Raw genomic sequence first — 22522 nt, 5'->3', positions numbered from 1 at the left:
GCCACAGAACCCTGTCCCCTCCCACCACGACCTCTGCCACCTCTCCCAGCACCTACACTCCCCAAGCAGCCTTGACCCTCTCCAGAGCCAGCCCCGTCCTGTCCCGAGGCCCGGGTCACGCTCCCAGAGTGAGTTCCTCCTCATGGCAAACCTTGCCTCAGAACCCTGCCCTGCTCCTTAGCTGGATAGGCAAGGCGGCTGTCACCGGATTCCATGATGCCATCAGTCTGCAAACGTGCCCCTCTCCTAATGCCATAGCCAAGCAAACCACAGCAGTCCATGCCTGCGGGCCCATGACAGTCAGCACCCGCTGGGTTATGCTGCAGGACAAACAGTCCCCCAAATGATCGGCGACAAACACCACACTTCCCTTTCTCCCTGGCAGCATGAGGCGCGGGCGGGCAGGCGGGCTTCTCCTGCCTTCCCGTTCTGGAACCCGGGCATCGAGGCTGCACCATCCTCGTGGGAAAGGGAAAGGAGCAGGAGCTGGCAGAGGCGCACGTGGTTTTAAAACTTCCGCTCAGGCTCAGCGAGAGTCATGTCTGCTCGGTGGCCACCAGCCAAAGCAAGTCACATGTCCATGTCCAATGCCAAGAGATCACGAATCCTACAGTGCACGACTCATCCCCACCTGCACAGGTGGGTCTGGTGGCAGCTGTTCAATACCAACAGTAACACAGGCCATCACAAAAGGCCCTGCCCAGGGCCTCTGTCCAGGCAGCACCCCCATCCACGGGGTCAAGGCTATCCATCCCCCCAAGACCAATTCCTCCATGAAGGCCCGCAAGGGGACGTCTCTTGCTCCTTGGAACCGTGGCACGGCTTCACCTGCCTCTCACGGGTGCAGACCTGGATCTCCCTCTAGCCCTAGTGCATATTCTGGTCCCAGGCAGTTCACAATCCACCCTCCTCTCAGATTATAACCTGGGCTCCCTGATGGGGCAGTAACTCTTCCCACACGTGGTATGCCGCATGCTGTAGGCACCTCGGAGTGTTTGCTCAGAGAGGGAATGGAGGGGTAGAGAATTCACTTCCCATTGGGCTTTGGAGGGTGTGCGTGCATGTGTGTGCATGCGTGTGTGTGCTGCATGTGTGCACACATGTGTGTGCATGCATGTGTGAGTGTGTAGCAGGTGTGGAGCTGCTGGCTCGTCCCCATCCACTCACGCCTGAAGTCACACTTCCTCCTCCCTCACACTGAAGACCCCCTAGGGCCCCCCTGGATCAGTTCATCCACGCTTGTTAAAGTGCCCCCCCGCCACAGCCCAGACTCTTGGATTTCTTGGCTAAATAAACAAACGCGTAAGTAAATGAGCGAGCAGATTGTCTGAGTAGACTGCAAGGCCAGGGGCAGCAGAAGAGATGTGAGTGGAGAGCCCTACAGGTCTGGGAGGCATGGAGGTGCTGGCCTCCAGGATGAGCTAAACTCACAAGGAGCCATCATCCAGTCCGACGGAGAGTGTGGAGAACTTCTAGTAAGTCCACAAACCACTCCTCACTTTGCCAGCTACTCCTGGAAAGACGGGGGCACTAGGATTTCACGACACAGACTGAACGCAGACAGCTCTTAAGAGACGATGGCGGAGAGCAACGGGAGGGACTGAGCAGACGAGCCACACCAGCACCCTCTCAGGCAGACAGGCAGGCATCCAGCCCAGCGCTGCACCTGCCACTTGCTGCCTTCTTGACACTGTCTCACAGGCAAGCTGGGGCGAAGCAGAGTGGGAGGCTGCAGAGAGTTCCAAGACCAGACACCTGGGCAGGCAGCTGCACGGCAGGGACTCGCGCAATGGATCCACAGCCGGCAAAGCCAGCTGCTGCACGCTTGGTCCCTGACGCCTGCAGCTCCCGCAGGATCCTGGGCTGGCTCTCAGATCCGCAACAGCCAGCGCCCTGCTTCACGGTCTCCTCTTCACAGCAGACTTCTACCCCCAGTTCTACGTCATGCTTGCAAGGAAGAAGCTGGGGTATGAACAGCAGGTGGAGGCCAGGGCACTAACCAGCCGCAGAACTGCGGCAGGTGTTCAGCCTAATGGTCCAGACACCCATGTCCTGTATCAAAGCTCCTGGATTCAATGCCTGGCTCCAGTTCCTGATTCCAGCTTCCTCCTTCCCCACCCCCTTCGGGTTCCAACCTCATTCTTAGTGCACGCTCCCTGTCACTTGCTTGTCTCTGATGGGCTCAGGGAAGGACTTGGCTGGTGCGGTGAGGGCTGCCACCCTGGGTTTCCATGTGACTTGTGTTGAAACCACAGTTGCACCTGCTTTCCTCCATGGAGCAGACTCTGGTCCTGCAGCTGGGCCAGGCCCTCCTCACAGGAAGCATCCAGCAAACTCAGGACGGAGCGCAGCTCCACGCCCCCTCTGCCGAGTTCTCTCTCCTGGTCCAGCTTCCTTCTAAGGCAGCCCTGGGAGGCAGCAGTGAAAGATCAAATAGTTGAGGTCCTGCCATCCCCGTGGGAAACCCGGATTGAGCGCCTGGCTTCAGCCGCAGCCGGGGGCTGTTGCAGGCATTTAGGAAGTGAACCAGTGAACGGAAGTTCTGTCTTTCTGCTTGCCTCGCAAATGAATGAATGACCACTTTAACAACCATTTAAACAACTTTTCTAAAAAGCCCCGGATTTCTTTGAGAGGGGATGGAGTCAAGAATCGAAGCCCTTGCTGCAGTGGGTTCACCGCTGCCTCTGATGTCACCGACATCAATGGAGGAAGACAGATGGGGACACGTCTGCCCGTTTGTTCAAACCATGTGTGTGGGTCACACCCTCCACGTGGAGAAGGGGCGAGAGGAACGGCCCATCTCCCCCTGACCCTGCTGTCCCGTGTGCCCACCCAGGCTCTGCAGCCAGGCCACGTGCTGGCTCCCAGGTCTGAGGGAATGTGTGGGTGCAGCTCCCCAGGCTCACTGCTCTCCTCCTGCAGTCAGGAAGCCGGTACATTCCCCCCCCCCCGGGGGGGGGGCTCGCCCAGCGCCCAGAGCTCTGTCTGAAGGATGCGGTAAAACACAGCTGGGACCGCTTTGTGGCTGACTGCTGGGGGCTTGACCGAGTCTTTACCAAAGAGCCTAGAGGTGCAGGGGGAGGACTTCGCATGGAGCACAGACTTCCGGCCCCTGCGCTGCTGACAAGCAGTGTCCTCCCTGCCTCTAAGTCTTCCCTCCCCACTCTTACATCAAAGCAGAGAGGAAGCCACTGGGGCTGCTGGACAGGGCCAGCAGACCACCATCTGGGGCTCCTGGGGTCAACCCGTGCAGAGACAAGCCCCCAAGTCCAGGGAGGGGTGCTGTGGGCCTTCCAGGGGCCCCACACTGTGGGTGTGAAAGACACCAACTGTGGCACAGAGGGTTAAGTCACCATCTGCAATGCTAACATCCCATGTGGGCACAGGTTCAAGTTCTCGCTACTTTACTTCCGATCCAGCTCCCTGCTAATGTGCCTGGGAAAAGCAGAAGAGGATGGCCCAGGTGCTTGGGCCCCTGTACCTACATGGGAGACCTGGATGAAGCTCCTGGCTCCTGGCTTCTGTCTGGCCCAGCTCCTGATGCTGTAGCCATCTGGAGAAGGAACCAGCAGATCAAAGATCTCTGTCTCTCCCTCTGCCTCTTTAACTCTGACCTTCAAATAAAATAAATCTTAAAAAAAAAGACACAAACTCAGAACCTCAAAGTGAGGATGAGCACCAGCAGTGGCCGCCCTGCACGTGAGCTCCTCAGACTTGGCGTCCTTAGGGCCCTCTGCACACGGCCCCATCCTAGGCATCCACAGAGCCCCCTCGTAAGCTGCCATCGCTCTGCACACTACGCCGAGGCAGGTCTGATGTGGGGCTTGGTCACATCCTGTTGGTGACTTCATGGGGTGCAGACCCACCTCCTGGCTGGGGTCACTTCTCATGGGACAGGAGCTTCCGTAACCTCCCTGGCAGAGGTGGACAACGGCCCCTTGTCAACAGGTGCGGGGTGTAGGGCAGCCAGAGGCCAAGGATGCTCCTGGCAGCAAGGCCATCGCCTCACTCCCGCATGCTCCCGCAGGCCCAGGGCAGGAACTCAGGTAGAAGCCCAGGGTGGGTGACAGACTGCAGCATGTGACAGCGGGCTGACAGCCCTCAATTCATAGACAGGCCCTGAACTGCCACCGGATATGACTCTCAAGTTTGGGATGAGGTGCTTATTAGCACCACCTGGCTGCTCTAACGATTCCCCTGCCCCGGTCCTAACAGAGAATTGATCCAGGGCAGACCTGGGCACGGTCTTTTTTTTTTTTTTTTTTTTTTTTTTAAGTTCCCTGGGTGTTTCTAAAGCCCAGGGTTGAAAACCTTGGTGAAAGACCTCCGGAGCCCCCTCAACTGTGACATGGAGGCTGGGCAGTAAGGGGTGGAGAAGTCTGACATTTCTCCACCGCTCTTCCCCTCCATCCCAAATCTGGGAAATCCTTGGGTATTCAGGGCAGCAGCTTAGATGCTGCTTGGGATGCCCACGTCCCCCATCGAAGTGCCTGGGTTCCAGTCCCAGCTCCGCTTCCCATTTCAGCTTCCTGCTGACACACAGCCTGGGAGAGGGCAGTGATGGCTCAAGGGCTTGGCTCCCTGCCATCTGCATGGGAGACCCGGATGGAATTTCTGGCTCCTGGCTTCAGTCTGGCCCAGCCCCAGCTGTTGCAGGCATTTGGGGATTGAATCAGCAGGTGGGAGATGTCCCCTCTCTCCCTGTTTCTCTGCCTTCCTCATCAGTAAATTAAAAAAATTTTTTAAGTGAGAAGCTCAAACAGGTATTTAAGTAGGAGTCAAGAGATGGGAAGAAACAAGGGCGCATCGATGAGTAAACACAGTGAGAGCCACACACACATCAGGGAGTAGCACGCAGCCCTGAAAAGAAGTCCTGCCACGTGCTATGGTGTGGCTGCACCTCGAGGACACGACGCCCGGTGGGAGAAGCCAGCCACGGGAGGGTAGCTGCCCCATGACCCCACTCACACGCTGCAGCCGGAGGATCGCAGCTGGAGAGTCACGCAGTAGGAGGGTGTGGGTCGGGGGCCAAGTACCAAGTTTCTGTCCGGGGAGATGAAAAGGTTGTAGAGCTGGAGGTGGGGATGGGCTCACGGCCACATCAATGGACAGTGTGCCGAATGCCACGGATCTGGGCACTTTCCATAGTGACGCCAGTGACTTCACGCTCCATCGATTTCATCCCAGTAAAAACTGATCTATTTTTACAATGTAGAGGTTTTGGCTGGTGCTGTGGCGCAGTGGGCTAAACCTCTGCCTGCGGTGCCGGCATCCCACGTGGGTACAGGTTCGAGTCCTGGCTGCTCCTCTTCTGATCTAGCTCTCTGCTTGCTAATGGGCTGGGAAAGCAGTGTAAGAAGGCCCAAATGCTTGGGCCCCTGCACCCACTTGGGAGACCTGTAAGGAGCTCCTGGCTCCTAGCTTCGGATCAGCCAAGCTCCGGCTGTTTCAGCCATTTGGAGGGTGAACCAGACGATGGAAGACCTCCCTCCCTCCCTCCCCTCCCCCTCTCTTTCTTTATGTAACCCTACCTCTCAAATACATAAATAAAACCTTTTTAAAAAATGTAGAGGTTTCTTGACTGCAGAATGTCTCGACCTTGAACCCACAGCCTCAGCCCTATCCGTCTCCAAGGGCAGTGATGTTTAGGGTCCATCCCACAGCTACTTGAGCGTGGAACTTTTTGGAGCAGGAGTGGGAGGATACCTGGTGGGGTCAGGGGTCCCCGAAGCAGCTTGGAAAGTGCCAGATCAAGCACTAAGCGCACAGCACACTGCCACCGAGCACTGGTTCTGTGCGGGTCTCCGTCAGTTCTGCCAGGTCAGCACCAAGACGCCATCTCACTGGCACAGACACCCAGGCTGGACTTGCCCAAGGCCACAAGGCTCCAAGGCAGCGCTGGGACACCAACCCTGGTGAGGCAGACTCTACACCCTCCCTTCTCGAAGTCTGATCTCCAGAAATGCAGACCCTCGGGCGGGCTCATGCCTCCTGCATCCGCAGCTTAACAAGGTCCCCAGTGACTACCGGCACATCACAGAGGGAGCAGCCCTGCTCCCGGCTAGGAGGTCCGCAGCCTTACCCCTTAATCTCGCCCGCGCCTCTGGCTTCTCAGCTTGGTCCACGCATTCCCGGAGAGCCAGTGGCTCCCGCAGCCTGCACTTGCCAGCCTCCCCCACCCCGAGCCCTGCCGTGGTCTCCTCCTAACACATGTGGGTCACCCAAAGCCCCCAAGCCATTTAGCCACTTGTCACCAAGCTGCGTGGGATCTCTGCCAGCTAAGGAAACCACAGCAAGGTTGAGACGATGAAAAGGCTCTCAATGCAACGCCTTCAAGGGCTTCAGAGGTACCCAGAAACGGGCGCAGAAAGGCGCTGGGAGTCCAGTCTGCCACAGCACGGAGGCTTCCACTAACAATCCCCCCGCCCCCGCAGCTGCCCAGGTGCGGGGATCTGGGGAGGCCCAGGTGCCCCGACAGAGGCTCAGCAGGTGGGGTGCGCTGCCCTTCTGCGCCTCTCCTCCCTGGCTGGCGCTTCCCTAGGGGCAGCCCCCGGCAGCCAGGACCATCACTGCGCCCCTTCTTCACCCCGAGCCTCCCCAGGGCTCAGCTAATAAGCCCGAGCTACTTAGCGTCTGTAATCTCGCTCATAAGCCACTCTATCCACTCCATTAATCGCCTTTATCGACACTCCCGCTCGTCTCCAGGGAGTCTCCACCTCGCTCTAGAGGAGAGGAAGCCTCTTGGGGGTGGTGACCCCATTCCTGGCTTTTGTCCACGTCTGCCAATCAGCGTGTCCCGCGTCAGCTGATAGCCCCGCCCCGCGCGCTGCTCACACCCCGCCTCCGTGGTCCCGCAGGATCCGAGCCTTCAGGAGGGAAGCTTCTACGGGAACCAGAGGCCATTCGCTGAGCACAGACCCACTGCGCCTCGGTTCCAGGAGCTCATCTCCCAAGTTCAGCGCCCGGGGCCACCAGGCCACAGGAGGAGGCGGGGCTGCAGCCACTTTACCCGGTGCCCGGTGCCCGAGTGCGGCGGGGGTGGGGGTGGGGGGCTCTCTCCAGAGCGCTCAGCTGCTGAGCCAGCTCCCTGAGGCCGAGAGTCACGCCTTGGCCAACCCTGCAGCTCCCCGCCCGCCTGGAGCCTGGAGCTTGGAGCAGGCTTCCCCTCCCTGCAGGCTTCACACAAGCCGGACAAGGGCCCAGCGTCTGGGGCCACACATGCTGCACCTGACACAGCCCAGCCTTAGGGGGCACGCTGCCCAGGCCCCTGACCACAAGGCCAGCAAACACCTCCCTCAGCCCTGCTCTGGCTGGATCCTCTCTCACCATCCTATTTCTGCAGTCCCTGTATCCACCGCCAGGAACATCCCACCCTCCCCATCTGTCCAGCAAACACCCACTTGCGTCACGGCACAGCTCGAATGCAAGCTCTGTGAAGCCTTCCAGCCACGCCGGGCATGTGTGTCATTCGGGGTCACATGTGGCGATTACAAGTCTACCTTGTCCTTGAACCCAGGCTCACCGGACGGGACTGCCCTTGCTGGTCCCAGCACCACCGCCCCACTAAGAGTTCCCCCGGGGTTTGCCCAAAGGGCCACTTGTCACAGGCACACTTCGGAAATAAAATGTCGGATCTTGACCAGCCACTGCGCCCAGCACAAGGCTCTTCCCAGAAGCGGGGTCACCATAGACAAGTCGGCATCTAAGGAAGGAAGGAGGGCTTTTCCAGCTCCCAGCTTGGAAAGCGGTGGTGCCATGCAGCCCCACCTCGCACCGCACACAGCCAGGCTCCGCCTCCTCTCTCGGCTGCTGAGACCATCACCTGCACCCGAGTCTCTGCAATCACTCCTGAAGCCTCATTTCACTTAGTGTAACGCCAAGAGCTTCCACACACCTCTCAGTTTAAGTTATCGCCTGTGCTGCCAACAGAGCCATCTTCCTAAAACACACACAGCTGTTCAGGACCCTCAGCGGCCCCTCCTGCCCGCCGGGAAAGAGCCAAGGTCTTTGGGTGGTGAAGGCTCTTCGTTCCAATGCACACTATGGGATGACTCGCCAGCCACACCCACCTAATGCACCTGCGCCCCATGCTCACCCAGCACCAATTCCCTCAGCTGGGGGCACCCTTCCCCTTCTTCCTCCCAAAGATCACAGGCTCTGGAATGAGTTCAAGTCCAAGCTCAGACCAGGAGACCCGAAGCAAGTCATTAACTCCTCTGTGCCTTCCTCTTAGCTTTTGTAAACTGGAAATGACGCCAGCCCACGCTCGCTCAAGGACTGGTGCGAGCCACAAGGAGCCACAGGGAAGCATGGGAGGGACTCAGTATGGTGCAGCCGCTTGATTCCACTTCGGAAGCCACCCTTCCCCCCTCAGCCTGCCATCTATGCCTCTCTGACCTTGGGAGTGAGGCCTCGGCTGCCCTCCTGTGCACGCATCACCTGGACTAGCCAGCACCCTGCACATTCATTTTGTAGCTTTCAGTTCTTTCTACCGGAATGGAAGCTCCCTGGAGGCAGAAGCCACATCCAGGTCAGTTTCAATTCTCACCCCCGCCCTGGGTCCAGCAGCCGGGTCACTCAATCAACATGCGTCCAGCAACCAAAATAGTAGCCCCAAAGATGGCTTTGTTCCTGGGTCAGAGAACCTGCCCTGGGCAGCTCCTAACTGGAGTCTTTTTCTAATACTTGTAGTTATTTTAATCAAACATCTTAGGTACAGAGTCAAATCAGCTGGCTCGAGATCCACCCGGCTCTCCTTGAACTTGGCAGGCATGGCAGAATCAAAACTCAGACACGTGCCAGGTGAAACGCGATTAACCAGCAGCAGGCTCATCAGAACGGGTGTGCGGAGGATTTTTCTCTTCCAGTCAGTGCCCCATCAAGGAGGACTTTGCTGCACACAAGCCAAAGAGCAGTGCCACCAAATCCCATTTACGGTTTTATGAATCAACCCAGAAAATCCCCCAAATTGATGACATCCTCTGTGTCACAAGGGAAGGATGCTCTTCAAAGGGTTAAGCACCTAAGACGCACATGCAAACGGCAGTAATCAGATTTGCAGAACTCAATCCCTAAAAACCTTCAGGCTAACCTGCGTCATCCGTGTGCCCATTTCGCAGACAGGAAACGAAGCCTCCCATAGCCCAACTGATTCGTGCACAATCACACAGGTTCTAGCAGGGCTAGAACGCAAATTCTGGTCCCCAAATTCCAGGTGACATTCCTCAGGTCCCACGTCACCGACAGAAAGAGCCAGAATCACAGCAAACATTCCGCAGGCCAGGGTGTCCACGTGGTCCGAGCACGCTCTTGGCCTCAGTTGTGCAAACAGTCAACACCTCCTGGTTCTCCAAGAATCCATAACGAGCACCCTAAGCTCCAGATGGCCTCCTCTTCTTTATACTCGAAGGCAGAGAGATGGAGAGACATGAGACACAGCGAGATCTTCCATGTGCTGAACACTCACAACAGTTAGGACTAGGCAAGGCTGAAGCCACGAGCCAGGAACTCCTTCCTGGTCTCGCCCAGGGGCAGCAGGGGACCCAGCACGTGAGCGCTCACCTCCCGCCTCCCAGAGCGTGCATTAGCAGAGTCGGGACTCACACCCAGGCATGGCGACATGGGGTGCAGGCCCCCCAAGCAGTGTTTAACCACTAGACCCAACACCTGCTCCCCGATATTCTTTCTTTCACTCTCACTCAAAATAAAGCGAGTGCTGCATTTCCAAAGTTCACCCTCACTCCGGCAGGAGCCAACCGCAAATATTCATCCTGGAGCTGTCAAGTCCGAGTCGGCCTGCGGAGGCCACTTCAGCCGCCTACGCTTCAGTCCCTGTGCGCCAGGCGCTTTGCAAGCCCTGTACATCCATAAGCGCATTCAGTTCTCACAGTCCCACGAGGAAGGTGCCGTCTGACCTCCATGCGCACACGTGTGCAACTGTGCACTCCCCACGGGGACACACACTCCCATTCCAGATCACAGACCTACTAAGGGCAGCGGCAGGGTGGGGAGCTGGGCAGTGTGTCCCCAGGGTCCTTGTTCTTAACCCTTGCTCTGTAACTCAGATGCTTCCCGTTAACAGGCCAGAGGACAACACGGGGGGACAGCAGCCAGCTGTGGGTTCAGGTCCCTGGGGTTACAACGTGGGCTCTGCCTACTCAGTCACCACGTGCTGCAAGCCGGGTGTCCGTCTGCTACAGCCTCAGCCCTGGAGCCAAGGACAAGGGTGACACAGGGCCTGATTTCCCAGAGGTCAAAGATGCACGGATGTAGGTTATTCCAGCTGCAGTCTGCAGGAGCTCTCCCCGAGCCCAGCACAACCTGCGAAGGGAGCCCACTGCCCTGGCCGTGGCGTGGGGGGCCGAGGAGAACCAGTGTGCTGACTCCATGCTGGGCCAGTGGCCGCAAGTACCCAGCACTCCCAGCCTCTCTCATCCTTCTACTTTAAAAAAAAAAAAAAAGTCCAAGGAACCTGATTCAGCCCTGGCCCTACCTGGGCTGGCTCCTGACAAATCCCCAAAGCCTCATTACCTGCACCTTTGTGCCTGTTTGTTTTCCCTTCCAACAACCAACGCGCGAGCTGCAGCCGTTGCTACCGAGCCCTCACTTTTCTGGTTCGGGGGCTGATGCTGTGATTTCTCATGGCGCACTTCCAAAAGCACAGGGCCTTCTGCTAGATGTCCTGCCACCACCATCTACCCCAGAGGCCAGGCTCCGGGGTCATGCCCTCCAGGGACAGCATGCTTGCCCAGAGCCCACCCTCCATCCCCTCCGCTGTAACACCTTCCTTGCCACACGTGGCTTCGGCTGTTATTTGAGCCCCAACTGTCTCCCCAGTCTCACCCCATGTTCCCTTCCAGCCTTGGGGCCTAGAATGCAGACGTTTAAGAACTGCACGTTGCACCTGATTCCTGGCAGTTACTATGAAACTCAAGTCTGCAGCCAGGCACTGTGCTGGGTGAGCAAAGAGAGCGCAGGACCAGGAGCGCTCCCATCTGCAGCGGGAAGGCGCACTGGGCCCACAGCGCCTTCCCTCCTTGGCCACGGAAAATTATTCCAGCACATTTATTTCTCTTTCTCTTTAGTCAAATGCTACGCTCCAATGGCCTCTTCAATAATGGACAATGTTGAGTAAAGAAAAAGAAAAAAAACAACTCCCTTCTCAAGCGTTCAGCTTTCCTGTTGAGTGGAATGGCTGGGTCTCTCCCACCCAAGGCAACACATGGCAACGCTTGATGATTTCCATTTTTAACTCTGGGCAGGAACGTTCCCCAGAGTTCAAGAGGAAGCCGAGTGGGCGCGCTCTGGATTGCGGGAGGCCCGCATGTCGTGGAGAGCGGACGATCTGCAAGTCGGGGGTAGCAGATGGCCCAGCAGGGAGGACGCATGGCTAGCAGATGGCCCTGGGAGTTTGGAAAAGGCCAAAAAAAACTTTTGATTGCAAACAAATTGGTATTAGGAACATATCAAGCAGTGGGGCCCACACAGATGTTTGACGTGGCTGTGGACAGGTGCTCCCTGCACCCCAACAGTGACAGGCTGGAATTTGCCACCAGGCCCTCCTCTCCAATTCCTCTCTCTGCCCCAGTTATTAATAACTATGGACAAAGATATAGGCTTACAATTCAGACCACCCAAGTTTTGAAAGCCTGGCTCCATATGGCACTTTTGGGGTAGTGAGATTCTGCCGTAGGATACACACACATACAGACACACATCCACCCAAACCTGCACACAGCATAAGCCTTAATGTGAACTTAATGCATTGGTCCTGCTTCATCTGGTGTAACAAGTGCACCACACTAATACCACAGGTGGCTAACAGGTGGAATTGTGTATGTGTGTGTGTGTGTGTGTTTGTATGTGTACGTGTGTATGTGTATGTGGGGGGAGGATACAGGAGCTCTGTTTTCTTAGTTTGTCTAAGCTGAAACTCAACCTTAAGGTCTCTTAGTTACTCACATCAGCACAGCCCCCACCCCTCCCTGCTCCGCCTTTTGTTGGCTGTGTGACCTTGGTCTCCGTTAGCTCTCTGGGTCTCCTTCTCCTCTACCCTGGGGGCCGTCGTGAAAAGCGAGTAAATGAAAACATGGCAAGTGCTCCGAGTGGGACCTAGCACCTGGGCGTCGGGCACACAGAACCGTGAGCTGCTGGGACTTAGAGACTTCTCTACATCGCGGGTCTAGGTCTCACAGCAGCCCGGTGGCACACACAGGAAGCTCTGACCTGCATCTTTTACAAGAGAGAAAACCTGAAGCTTAACAGGTTGCGTAACTCGCTCCGGGTCACACCATCATCTCCAAGACAGACGACAGGAGCCTCTCCTGGCCTCTGGAAAGCTTTGTGCTGACCCACAGCAACTCATTTTGTTGGAGACAGGGAGAGCTGGGGAGAAAGGGTGAACACCCCAATGCCAGCAGGTGCAATCTGGGCACAGCCAGTGCAAGACGCCAGGCCTTTGTCCTCCCACCCCAGGCACTCACAAACAGGAGAGAACAGGTGCAGCAGTGACAGGCTGCTGTCTGCCTCAGTGACCAGGTTGGTGGCTGTCCCAAGGTGCTGAGACACTGTCCCCAGTAGCCACCTGGGGCTCTGGAGGTTGCCCCACCAACAAACGTCCCCTCCCGGGGCTGCGACTCCGGCCTCTTCCATCTGGGACAGGAACTGACCTGTGATTACCCTGCCCGAGGTGTTAGGTTCAGTTCTGCTTACTTTTTGAAGTCAGGATTTGCTTTTATGTAACAAGTTTCAAACTTCGGAGGAGTGACTTGGCTCCGCAGCCTGCGGCAGCTTCCAGAAGCCGCCTGTTCACAACCCAGACGCTTGCCTTGCCGTGGGGACCGTGGCACCTCCCGCCCACTCATCCTGATGTACATTTTGCAGCTCTGGGGCCCCCTCCGCCTCTGGATCTCTCTCTCTCTCTCTCTCTCTGCACCTCTGCTCCCCACACAGACCCAGGATCTCCCCTCCCAGCCCAGGCTGCCAGGAGCGCCCCCGTGTTCAGGGTCCCGCCCCCACCAGACTCCGCCCCCATCTCCTCCCACAACCACCTTTCCATCAGGCTGGTGCAGAGGCAGCAAGAGCGGGTCAGAACCAAGTGGGCCACAAAAGACCCTGCATTCAGGGCCTGCGTCCATCTTTTGACCCTGTCCACTGCCCTCCTGTGCACACACAGCACATTCCAGAAAACACGTTTAGAAAGAGGAGAATCGAACTTGATAAAGCAAATCCTACAGAAGAATGTAAACCCCTCCATAACAACAGGAGGAAATCAAGCTCCCCCTCCTCCTCTTCCTCATTTTAAACAAGGGGCCAGGATGTTGAAAACCCAAGTGACCTGGATGACACAGAGGAGGGCAACCCACTTACCCAACCTCAGATATGGGAAGCCACACCCACCCAGGTAAAGGTCCCCAGTGCAAAAATAACACCCACCAGGAGGCAACCAGGTTCCCTATTCAAAGTGACTGGGGGCAGCTCACAGCACCGCCTCCACACGGGCTTCCTACACTGGCCTGGCCAGAACGCAACACACAAGCCAGTGTCACGTGTGATGTGTCACACAGCGCTGAGTGCTGGCGATGTTAATTCTCACAACCGTCCTAGATGGCTATCACGACTCTCCATCATACCCATTCTACAGATGGAAAAGCAGAGGCGCATATACACTGTGGTTCTTAAAAGAAAGTACGACTTTCATCTTCTACATTCTAAGTGAAAACATAACCATAGATAGAATCAGCAGCGATGAGGAGCTAAGACAAGATGCCACGAGAGCCGGTGTCAGAGGCTACCCTGGACTGGGCAGCAGAGAAGCCTTGGGATGCATCAGTGACAGGTAGGAGCTCGCCACGGATGATCTAGACAGACGAGTCACGGCTCCCAGAACCCCCACGTCACCCCCAGGATGCACCTGTCACTTGTTCTGTCTCAGAGCTCAGGGCTGGGCCCAGACATCTGCATTCTTCAGGGTTCCCTTGGGGTCTGTCGCTTGGAGCCCAGGTTTGGGAAGCATGGAGCTCCACCCTTGGCTGTGTTCAAACATGTCACGTTCCACCGCCAAGAGACGCCTGGAAACTCTGGTTCTTCACGCGGACCAAATGTTTGTGTCCCCTGACTCCCCAGAGTTTGCAGGCGGAAGCCCTAACCCTGGTCTTTGGAGGCAGAGCCTTGGGAGGTGACCAGGGTTGGATGAGGTCTGGAAGGTGGAGCCCTGTGATGGGATTAGTGCCAGTGCACGCGAGTGCTGGCTCACACTGTCTCTCATGCATGCACCCACGTGAGCACACAGCACAGAGGTGGTAGTCTGATGGTCCCAGCTCCCTCAGCACCTGGAGCTGGGACTTCCAGCCTCGGCTTTGTGAGCGACCCGTGTGTGTGACCGACTTCGCCCAGTGTGCAGTGTTTTGTTCCGGCAGCCTCAGAGACGGCGGTTCCCACGGTGGGGGCAGGGGTCAAAGTCACAGCTGCTCACTCTGATTTCGCACTTTCCCATGGAGGTACCCACTTCCTGTTTCTATTAATTTTTTAGAATTTCAGAGGCAGAGAGAGAGACCTCCCATCTGCCCACTGGTTCCCCATATGCCCGCAATGACCAAGACTGGACCAGGCTAGAGCCAGGAGTTCAGTCCAGGTCTCCCCTGGGCATAGCAAGAATCCAAGCTCTGGGGCCATCCCCCCTGCTGCCTGCCAGGTCTGGAACCAAGAGCTGGGTATCAAAACCAGCATCCCAGCGGCCATCTTAACTGCTAGTCTAAATTCCTGCCCCCTGCTTCCTGTTCAGTGCTTCCTCTGCACTGACCATGAAAATAAACATCTTAACCCTAGGAGCGAAGGTCAAGTCTTAAAAGCTCTGGGGGAAAATTACAGATCTGCCACAGACATCACCTGTCAAACACGAGGCAGTATGGGTTTTTTAAAACTTCCTTAAATTAAAAAACAATGGGTTTTCAGCAGAGTGGCTGTCGCACCAAGCCTTCCCCTTCCTTTAAGAGCCAAATACTTACCGAACACCCATCCTGCGTGGAGGGGCTAGCAGGGCTCCAGCCCAGTGCCTTTTGGCCTTTGGGGCCCCGCTGGGATACAGATTCTGATTAAGTGGCCGGCCCACGATCCTGCATTCCTAACAGGTTCCCGGGTGATGTTTCGCAGTCACACTGAGAAGCAGGGCTCTCGCCCAGGGAGCAGAGACTCTGGTTTCATCTAGTCATCTCCTAGGGAGCTCTTAAAAATGTACGACTCCTGGGGTCCTGCCCCCAGACAGATCAGACACTGTGGGGTCAGTCCTGGCATTTAAAAGTGCAGTCACCCGTTCAGTATTCTTGGGGGTTGGTTCCAGGGCCCCCCCAAGACACCAAAATCATAGCTGCACACCAAAATCATAGCCCCTTATACAAAAGCACAGGGTATTTGCATAACCCATGCACACCCTCCTGTATACAACCAGCCATCTCCAAATCACCTCCGACACCTCATACAAGGTCAATGCTATGCAACGCTGTGCACTGTTTAGGGAACAAGGACAAAGGGAAAACTGCACGTGTTCCGTGCAGATGCAGTTTCTCAATATTTTCAACCTGCAGTTGGTTGGATCTGTAGAAGTGAAATCCACAGGTGTGGACAGCCCACTGTGCATCTGTCGCTCTGGAGGCAACCTGAATGTGTGACCAGAAAGATGACTTGGCCCTCTGGGCACGCGCAGGCAGCCCTCAAGGGCAGGCAGAGGACAGCCGAGTTATTCTGGATGGCGAGATGTCACAGAAGCAACGTGGAACGTGACACGGCAGTGATGGGGTTGAGGTGGGGAGCTACAGGTGCACTTACACCAAAACACAAAGGAGGGGACCAAAGGCCACCACCAGGGACTGGGGACACGGCCCAGGCAACAGGCCTGTTTTCCACAAGGAGTCCCCACGGGAGACGGGCGCAGGGCCCCATTCATACTTTCAGGAGACAGCACTACTCCTCACAGAGAAGCATCCAGACGCTGAAGGATGTTCCCAGGGCTTGCACCCCTGTTTCTGAACACCAGCTGTGGGCAGCACGTTGATACAGTGCAAACCCCTTAAAAGGTCCCTCTTCCCATGCCCCCGAGAGACCTCATCTGGGAGCCTGCGCTGTGGCGTAGCAAGTTAAGCTGTTGCCTGTGATGCCAGCATCTGACGTGAGCACCGCCCCGCTCCCGGCTCGTGGACTAGGAAGTGGCAGAGGAAGATGGCCCAAGTGCTTGGGCCCCTGCACCCACGTATCTGTTGCTAAAGGTGCTGCCCACTCTGCTTAACAGGGACAGGGTCAGCCTCCTGACCAAGCAGGACAGTACCTTTGATCAGACAGTGGCTAAAGATACAGGGGCCACTGTGGGGGGGGAGGAGATCTCCAGCCTAAGAAACAGGGCCCAGGCTAAGCCGGCACGCTCAGACCACACCTGACAGACCACCAGAGGCGACAGGGCCAACCCAAGATACGAGAGAGCAGCTGCGACCAGAGACAGGACAAAAAACGTCCTACCCCTGACTCTCCATCCGGGGCAGCAAAGCTCTACCCGTGTGGACAAGGCCAATTCCGGCATGGCAGGTCCCTGGAGCAGCAGCAGGGGCCCCACACCGGCTGTCCCTGCCCTGAGGCATGTCCACCATTTGGAGTCATGGACCCAAGTGGCACCCAGAGATCCACCTCCCTGCCGTATGGAGGAAGACACAGTGGGGCAGGTTAATGACCTGCGGGGTCGCCAGGGAGGGCTGGACTGCCCAGGAACGCACGTCCAGCATCAAGGAGAACCCCAGCTCTCCTCCGCCAGCCTCTGTTCGCCCACCTGCCACAGCCCAGGGTGCTACTCGGGGGCCCCAAGGGGAGGGAAGGGGATGGTGTAGATAACAGGATGGCAGGTGGAGGGAAGACCTCCGCTTCACAAACAGGGAACCCAGGAAGCCTGCGGGTCACACAGGCCGACTTCCACACCAGCCTCAGCGCTTAGGAGTCTCGGGACTTTGAGCAGCTCGCGTCTTCCTCGCTGCCCCACGGAGGGTGACAAGGAAACACAGCAAGACCCGACGTGCCCACACCCACTCCACCGCCTTGGAGCTCTGCCTCCTCCCACACAGAGCCTCAGCAGGTTCTCCCAACAACCCTGCGGCAGGCAGCTGCTAGAATCCGCCCATTCTACAGGTGAGCACACAGAGATTCCAAGAGAACATGCGATTTGCCACTCGTAACACCATGTATAATAAAATCTCATAATCCCCGCGAGGCTTTTGAATGCATCATCCCACTGGGACCTCTCACAAGACCCCCAGAGCTGGAGCCACAGCTACAGCCCACGCACTTTGCTGCTAAGAGGGTACACTCTCTCCACCCAGGAACCTTCTTCCCTCATTACAGCCTGCTTATGACAAGATGTCACCTCTGGGGGCCCCACTGCCCCTGCTCGCCTCCAGAAGTCTGAAAAGAAACTTCCAAACTGCTTCCCAGGACAAGCAGAATCTGCCTCCCAGGCAGAATGGTGCCGCGGGCACTCGTGTCCAACCCCCTGGCCGCTGCCCCAGTGAGCTCCCCCCCCAAGGACCTCCCCCTAGAGCAGCTGGATTTGCAGCCCCAAGAACGTGCAGTGAGCAAGAGAGAGAAATCCACCCCCGGGGCAAACAAACATACATCCAGAGCGGGGGGGAAGTAGCCTTCAAGGGCAGAGCGAGAACGAAAAATAGAATTTTCCAGGTCCTGCCTGCAACCTTTTAAGTCGTTGGATAAAGCAAGTCCTGTGCCACTCCGGCGAGAAGTCCACGCAAGCCCCTTCTCTGGCCAGGCCCAAGGCCTGGGGGAAGCCCGGGAGAGAAGAATGTGTCTTACCAGGGTCTGTGCAGTTCTTGGCGGGCTGGGTCTCGTTCATGGATGCCATCAGCTTTCTATTTCTCCACGAATCGGGAAGGACACCATTGCTGGCAGAAGCTGTTGTGTGCCCTGGGATGAGAAAGAAGTCGGAGACACCAGTGACCACTGTGAAACCTGCAGCCCCACAACCACCTTCCGTGTGGGTAAGTGGCTCCGCCAGCAACACCCTGCCTGCCTGCGTGGAACCATCTGAAGGGAGTGACACGATGGTTGTCAGGACACCGCCTGCTTGCACACAGGCCTGTGTTTCCCAGATCTAAGTCACTTCTCATTGCAGGTGGCTCGGTATGTGATGACGGGACCTTGGCCACGACGGAGCCGCCTTAGCTCCTCGCCGGTGCGCACTGGGTTTCGACAGGTGAACACGAAGTTCCCGTTCACAGTTCAGGTGGCTGTGCCCTGGAGGAACCAGAAGCAGGTGCAGCTGATGGGGGCTGGCCCAGGGCGTCTCACACTTGAGTGTGGGCACAGATCACCTGACTGTGCTGGATTTGGGGAGGAACCGGGCTGTTCCAGGTGAGCCGATTCAGCTGGAAGGAGGGGCCCTGAGCAGCACAGGGGTGCCAGGGGCTGAAGACGCTTAGACCCCTGCACCCAACTCCTGCCCGCCCATAAAGGCGAGTCTCGTGCCAGGACCTTCCAGGCGTTCACCTGTGCCGTCTTAGCAGGGTCGCGAAGCCTCCCCAGGGCGCTAACACGGGCAAGCCTCAGGGATTTTGTTCTTTCTGGTGCATCATCTGTGGAGGAGAGCCTCCGACGTGCCCCACAACGAAGCACCAGGCACGGAGACGCTCCAAACCACCTTGCTGGGACCCTTTTCAAAGAGTCACTCTTGAACCTCGACTCACAAAGCTCAGATTCTGAAAGGCACCGGTGCTTCTGAAGTCCCATCAAGTTCACTTGGGAACGGATGGCCATTCCCCTCCGCAAATTCTCCCTCCATGGCCGGCGCAGGTACCACCTGCTTTACCTCCAGGTAATCCCCAGCATTTCCTTCAGTTTTTACATTGAAAAAAAAAAAAAAAAAAAAAACTAAAAGGCCTACAGTATCCAATTCAGAATCAGAACAGGAGAAGGTTGCAACCCCCCCCCCCCCCAGCCCCACACAATTTTAAATGTCCTCCCTGGACCTGAACTGTGCATATCCTAAGCACCCTCCTCCTCCTCCTGACTGGAGACCGTGGCTGCACGCACCAGCCCTCTCCTTCCGTCGGCATGAAGGGGAGTAGCCACGCGGAGACAGCAGCAATCCCCACGCGGGGCCAGGTTGCCCCCAGGATTTAGGGATGGGGAGCCACGTCAGGAGCCCCCAGAGCCCCTTTGGGCCGGTTCTGAGGCGAGGACAGCGCCGAGATCCGGCAGCAGCTCCCCAGCTTCCAGCGTTTCCAGGGATGCGATGCCCAGCGGGAGAGCGGACCGCCCCCTTTCGCTCACCCCAGCCCCAGAGAACCCTCGCTTGGGCCCCGCCGCCGTGCGGTCCATGCCGGGCGCGCGCTCCGGGGACAGAAGCGGCTTGCCTTTCACCTTAGTAACACACACCTACAGCCGCGTCCTGAGGCCGCAGGGGCCGCCGCGGCTCAGGGGGACCGGCGCCACAACCCAAGGCGTCGATCTGCCCTCTTGGGAGCGCTCTACCTGCCTAGCAGGGAGGGGGCTGGACGAACCCTTGGGACGCACCTGGCAAGGAAGGAGGGGGTGCTGACCTGAGGATTCCCAGCCCAAGCCCCGCAAGTCCCCGGGCAGCGGGGGCCCGCACCGGCACCTACCCATACTCCCGAAGAGGCTGGAGGCACAGCACACCAGGGCCAGCACCGCACACACGAAGCCAACTTGCTGTGGCAGCATCTCTCGCCTCCTGCGAACTTTGTGCGGCCGGAGGGTCCGGCGGAGCGCCATCGCCGCGCGCCGGGGTGCAGCTCCTGGGAGACTATGGAGAGCGGCGGGGGTCGGATGCTATCCCTGGCCCCGCGGCGCTGGGGCTGGAGCCGGCAACGCGCAGATCAGAGGCAGGGGGCTCCGGGCCGCAACTGCATGGCCCGCGGGCGAGGTCGGCGAGGAAGCCAGAGAGGAGGTTGGGGACGCGCGCCGCGGTTGGAGCTCAGAGTCCCGCGCGCGGCGTGCGCGCTCCGCGCACCATGGCTCCGTGGCGAGAAGGCGACGCCGGCACGGTGGCGCTGGCGGCCCCGGCTAGCAGGGCTGGCGCAGTCCCGGCGCTGGAGCCGCTACCTGCCCGCTCCGCCTGGGCGCGCTCGCCTGGCCACAGCCCTGGCAGCAGCGCCCGGGGGAGCCCGCGGGCAGCACTCAGGGCGCCCCCGCGCCCCGCGCCGCCGCGCCCCCTCGCATCCTCCTCCTCCAAGTTCAGCAGCTGCACGCCCGGGTGCCGGCCCGCGATGTTCCCCTGCTTCCGAGCGCGGCAGCGACCCGCGACCCTCTCCGCCAGCCGCCGCGCCGTCGGCCCTCCGGGGGGCGAGCTCTCCCCGGGAACTTTCAGGCTCCTCGGCTGCCGGCGCTGGCGTCTGCGAGGCCGCGCCGCCTCCCGCTAGCTGCTCTCGCTTCCTACTCCTCCCCGCCCCCCGCCCCGCGCACCTCCCACCCCTCGCCAGCACGTGGACGCCTCCCCTCCCCTAGGGCGCAGCCGCCCGCGGGCTCCTCCCTTGCCCCGCGAGGCCCAACTACTGATCGGTACACCCTCCTCTGGCTTCTCCCCTTTCCTCTGCCTCCCTCCCTGCGGAGCCTAAGCGAGCCCGTCCTTTACCCTCAAGGCTGCTGCACCGAGGAACGGGTTACGGCGCCGCCGGAGACTCGCGGAGCCAGGTTTTCTGCAGAGGGGTCGCGTCTGTGCGGGGTGGGGCCCCCGCGAGCCCCCTTGGCGACCCCTCCACGCCAGCGTGCGTGGTGCCCAGAAGGTTAACAGCTCGTGCAGAGCTGACGAACAGGCTCGCACCGCGCCCGCGCCCGCCGGGGCTCTGGGGGCTGGCAGGGACGCGGGTGGCGGGGGCGCCGTGCCGACCTGTGCAACGCTGCAGACCAGGCAGCCCCGCCACCGAGAGTTGAGCTTTTGATGTCCTGGAGCTTTGCCCAGAGCGTCCCGGTCTTGTGTTCCCTTCTGCTCAGCTCTCTAGTGTAAACCGCTTTAAACAGGGGGCAGGGGAGAGCGTTTGAGCAGAGCGGCTGCGGTGTGACCCAGGTGCAGGCAGGTGGAGGGGGGTGGGGACGACCTCCAGGACCGCCTGCCTTCCCTGGCCGGTTCATCCCGCACCTAAGAGGGCGTTAAGTCCACTTAAAATCCTTTTGGGAGCAAAGCCAGCTCTGGTTAATTAAATAAATACCCACCCGTGTGTGCGGGGGCCCGGGCCAACTGCCAGCCAGGAAAAAAAAAAAAAAAAAAAACAACGCGGGTAAGAGCCTGGCTCTGCTTTCAAGGAAGCCTGACTCGAGAGGGAGCAGACACCTGCGAAGGCTCCTGGAGTCACCTTTGAGGTCTGTCCGGGAGCTGGGGAGACAGACACAGGGACCCCCACCCCCACCCCCCAAGTCTACTGACTCTTGGCTGTGTTTCAGCAGAGCCCGGGAGATCTGTGTGCACAGTTCAGGGCGAGAAGCACTGGCTTCTCCAGGCTGTTCCAGTGCCTGCCCCGGGTCCCCCCCTGCAAGATTGAGTGAGCAAGGGGTCATTTTGCGTGTGTGGGTCCCAGCATCTCGTGGGAGGCCGGCAGTGCCTAGAGAGGAGAGGGAGGAGGTTTACAAGTTACTGTCAGCAGCGCAGCGTCTGTCCGTACCAACAGATACTGAAGGCATGAACACAAACTAGCTGAGTGCAGTCCCTGGAGGGAAGGAGACGAAGCAGCCGTGGAGGGAACAGGGGAGGCTCTGTTTAGGTGGAAGACGCCTCACCTCCCGCCACGCATGCCCGCGGCTGGCTCTATCAAGACACACTTCCTCTCTTGTCGGCAGAATTTTCTTCTCGTTCCGGGGACGGGGAACCTTTTTTCTGCCAAGGGCCATTTGGAGAATTTTCGCATCATTCATGGGACATACAAAATTACCAGCTTAAACATTAACCTGCTGTGAAAGTACAGGGTCACCTGCGGCTGCAGGGCCAGACCAGATGATTTCCTGGGCTTTATAGGGCCCACGGGCGGGACGTTCCCCATCCCTGGGGCCACACAAGGATGCATTCATCAGTAGCAAAGACCATAGAACAGAGTTATAAGCATCACCTGGGATGCTAGCCAAAGGCTCTTGCCATCAAATGTAAGCCAAAACAGGGTGCAGCCATTCAGCCTAGCAGTTAGCTGCTGGCTTCCCATATCAGGTGTCTGGGTTTAGTGCCAGGCTTCTAACTCCAGCTTCTTTCTAAGGCAGACCTGGTGATGGCAGGCAGCAGTGACGGCTCAGGTAATTAGGTTCCTGCCACTCACTTCGGAGACCTGGATTGAATCCTGGCTCCTGGCTGAGGCCCTGTCTGGACCCCAGGCACTGCAGGCATTTGGAGAATGAACCAGTGGATAGAAGGGCTCTTCTCTCTCTCTCTCTCTATTTCTCTTTCTCTCCCCCTCCGCCTCTCCCTCCCTCCCTCCATCCTCACTCTCCTTCCCTCTCTCCCAATTAAAAAAAAAAGGCATTTAAGCCGTAAGAA

At 58.2% G+C, this 22522-nt stretch overlaps 1 protein-coding gene across 9 annotated transcripts in view; it reads right to left on the bottom strand.

The window, feature by feature from the left end:
- Positions 1 to 22000, bottom strand: part of SLC24A4 (solute carrier family 24 member 4) — a 145185-nt gene extending 123185 nt beyond the window's left edge. For 2 of the 9 annotated variants that reach the window (XM_051826441.3, XM_051826443.3), the window contains exons 1-3: positions 20894 to 21168; positions 19650 to 19810; positions 17842 to 17952 (exon numbers count right to left, since the gene is read on the bottom strand). In XM_051826441.3, the coding sequence (XP_051682401.3) occupies positions 17842 to 17952; positions 19650 to 19810; positions 20894 to 21135 (514 nt within the window). In that variant the 5' untranslated portion in view covers positions 21136 to 21168. Of the gene's footprint in view, positions 1 to 17841; positions 17953 to 19649; positions 20448 to 20638; positions 20863 to 20893; positions 21204 to 21777 lie in introns of those variants that run through there. The other 7 variants (XM_089322715.1, XM_089322718.1, XM_089322714.1 and 4 more) reach the window with 7 other exon arrangements.
- Positions 22001 to 22522: the final 522 nt, after the last annotated feature.

Source organism: Oryctolagus cuniculus, chromosome 20 (assembly GCF_051225735.1).
Source record: "Oryctolagus cuniculus isolate XC-2025 breed Fujian yellow rabbit chromosome 20, ASM5122573v1, whole genome shotgun sequence".
Taxonomy (NCBI): Eukaryota; Metazoa; Chordata; class Mammalia; order Lagomorpha; family Leporidae; genus Oryctolagus; species Oryctolagus cuniculus.
The sequence above is the reverse complement of the archived record's forward strand: the minus strand, read 5'-3'. Positions and strand labels throughout refer to the sequence as shown.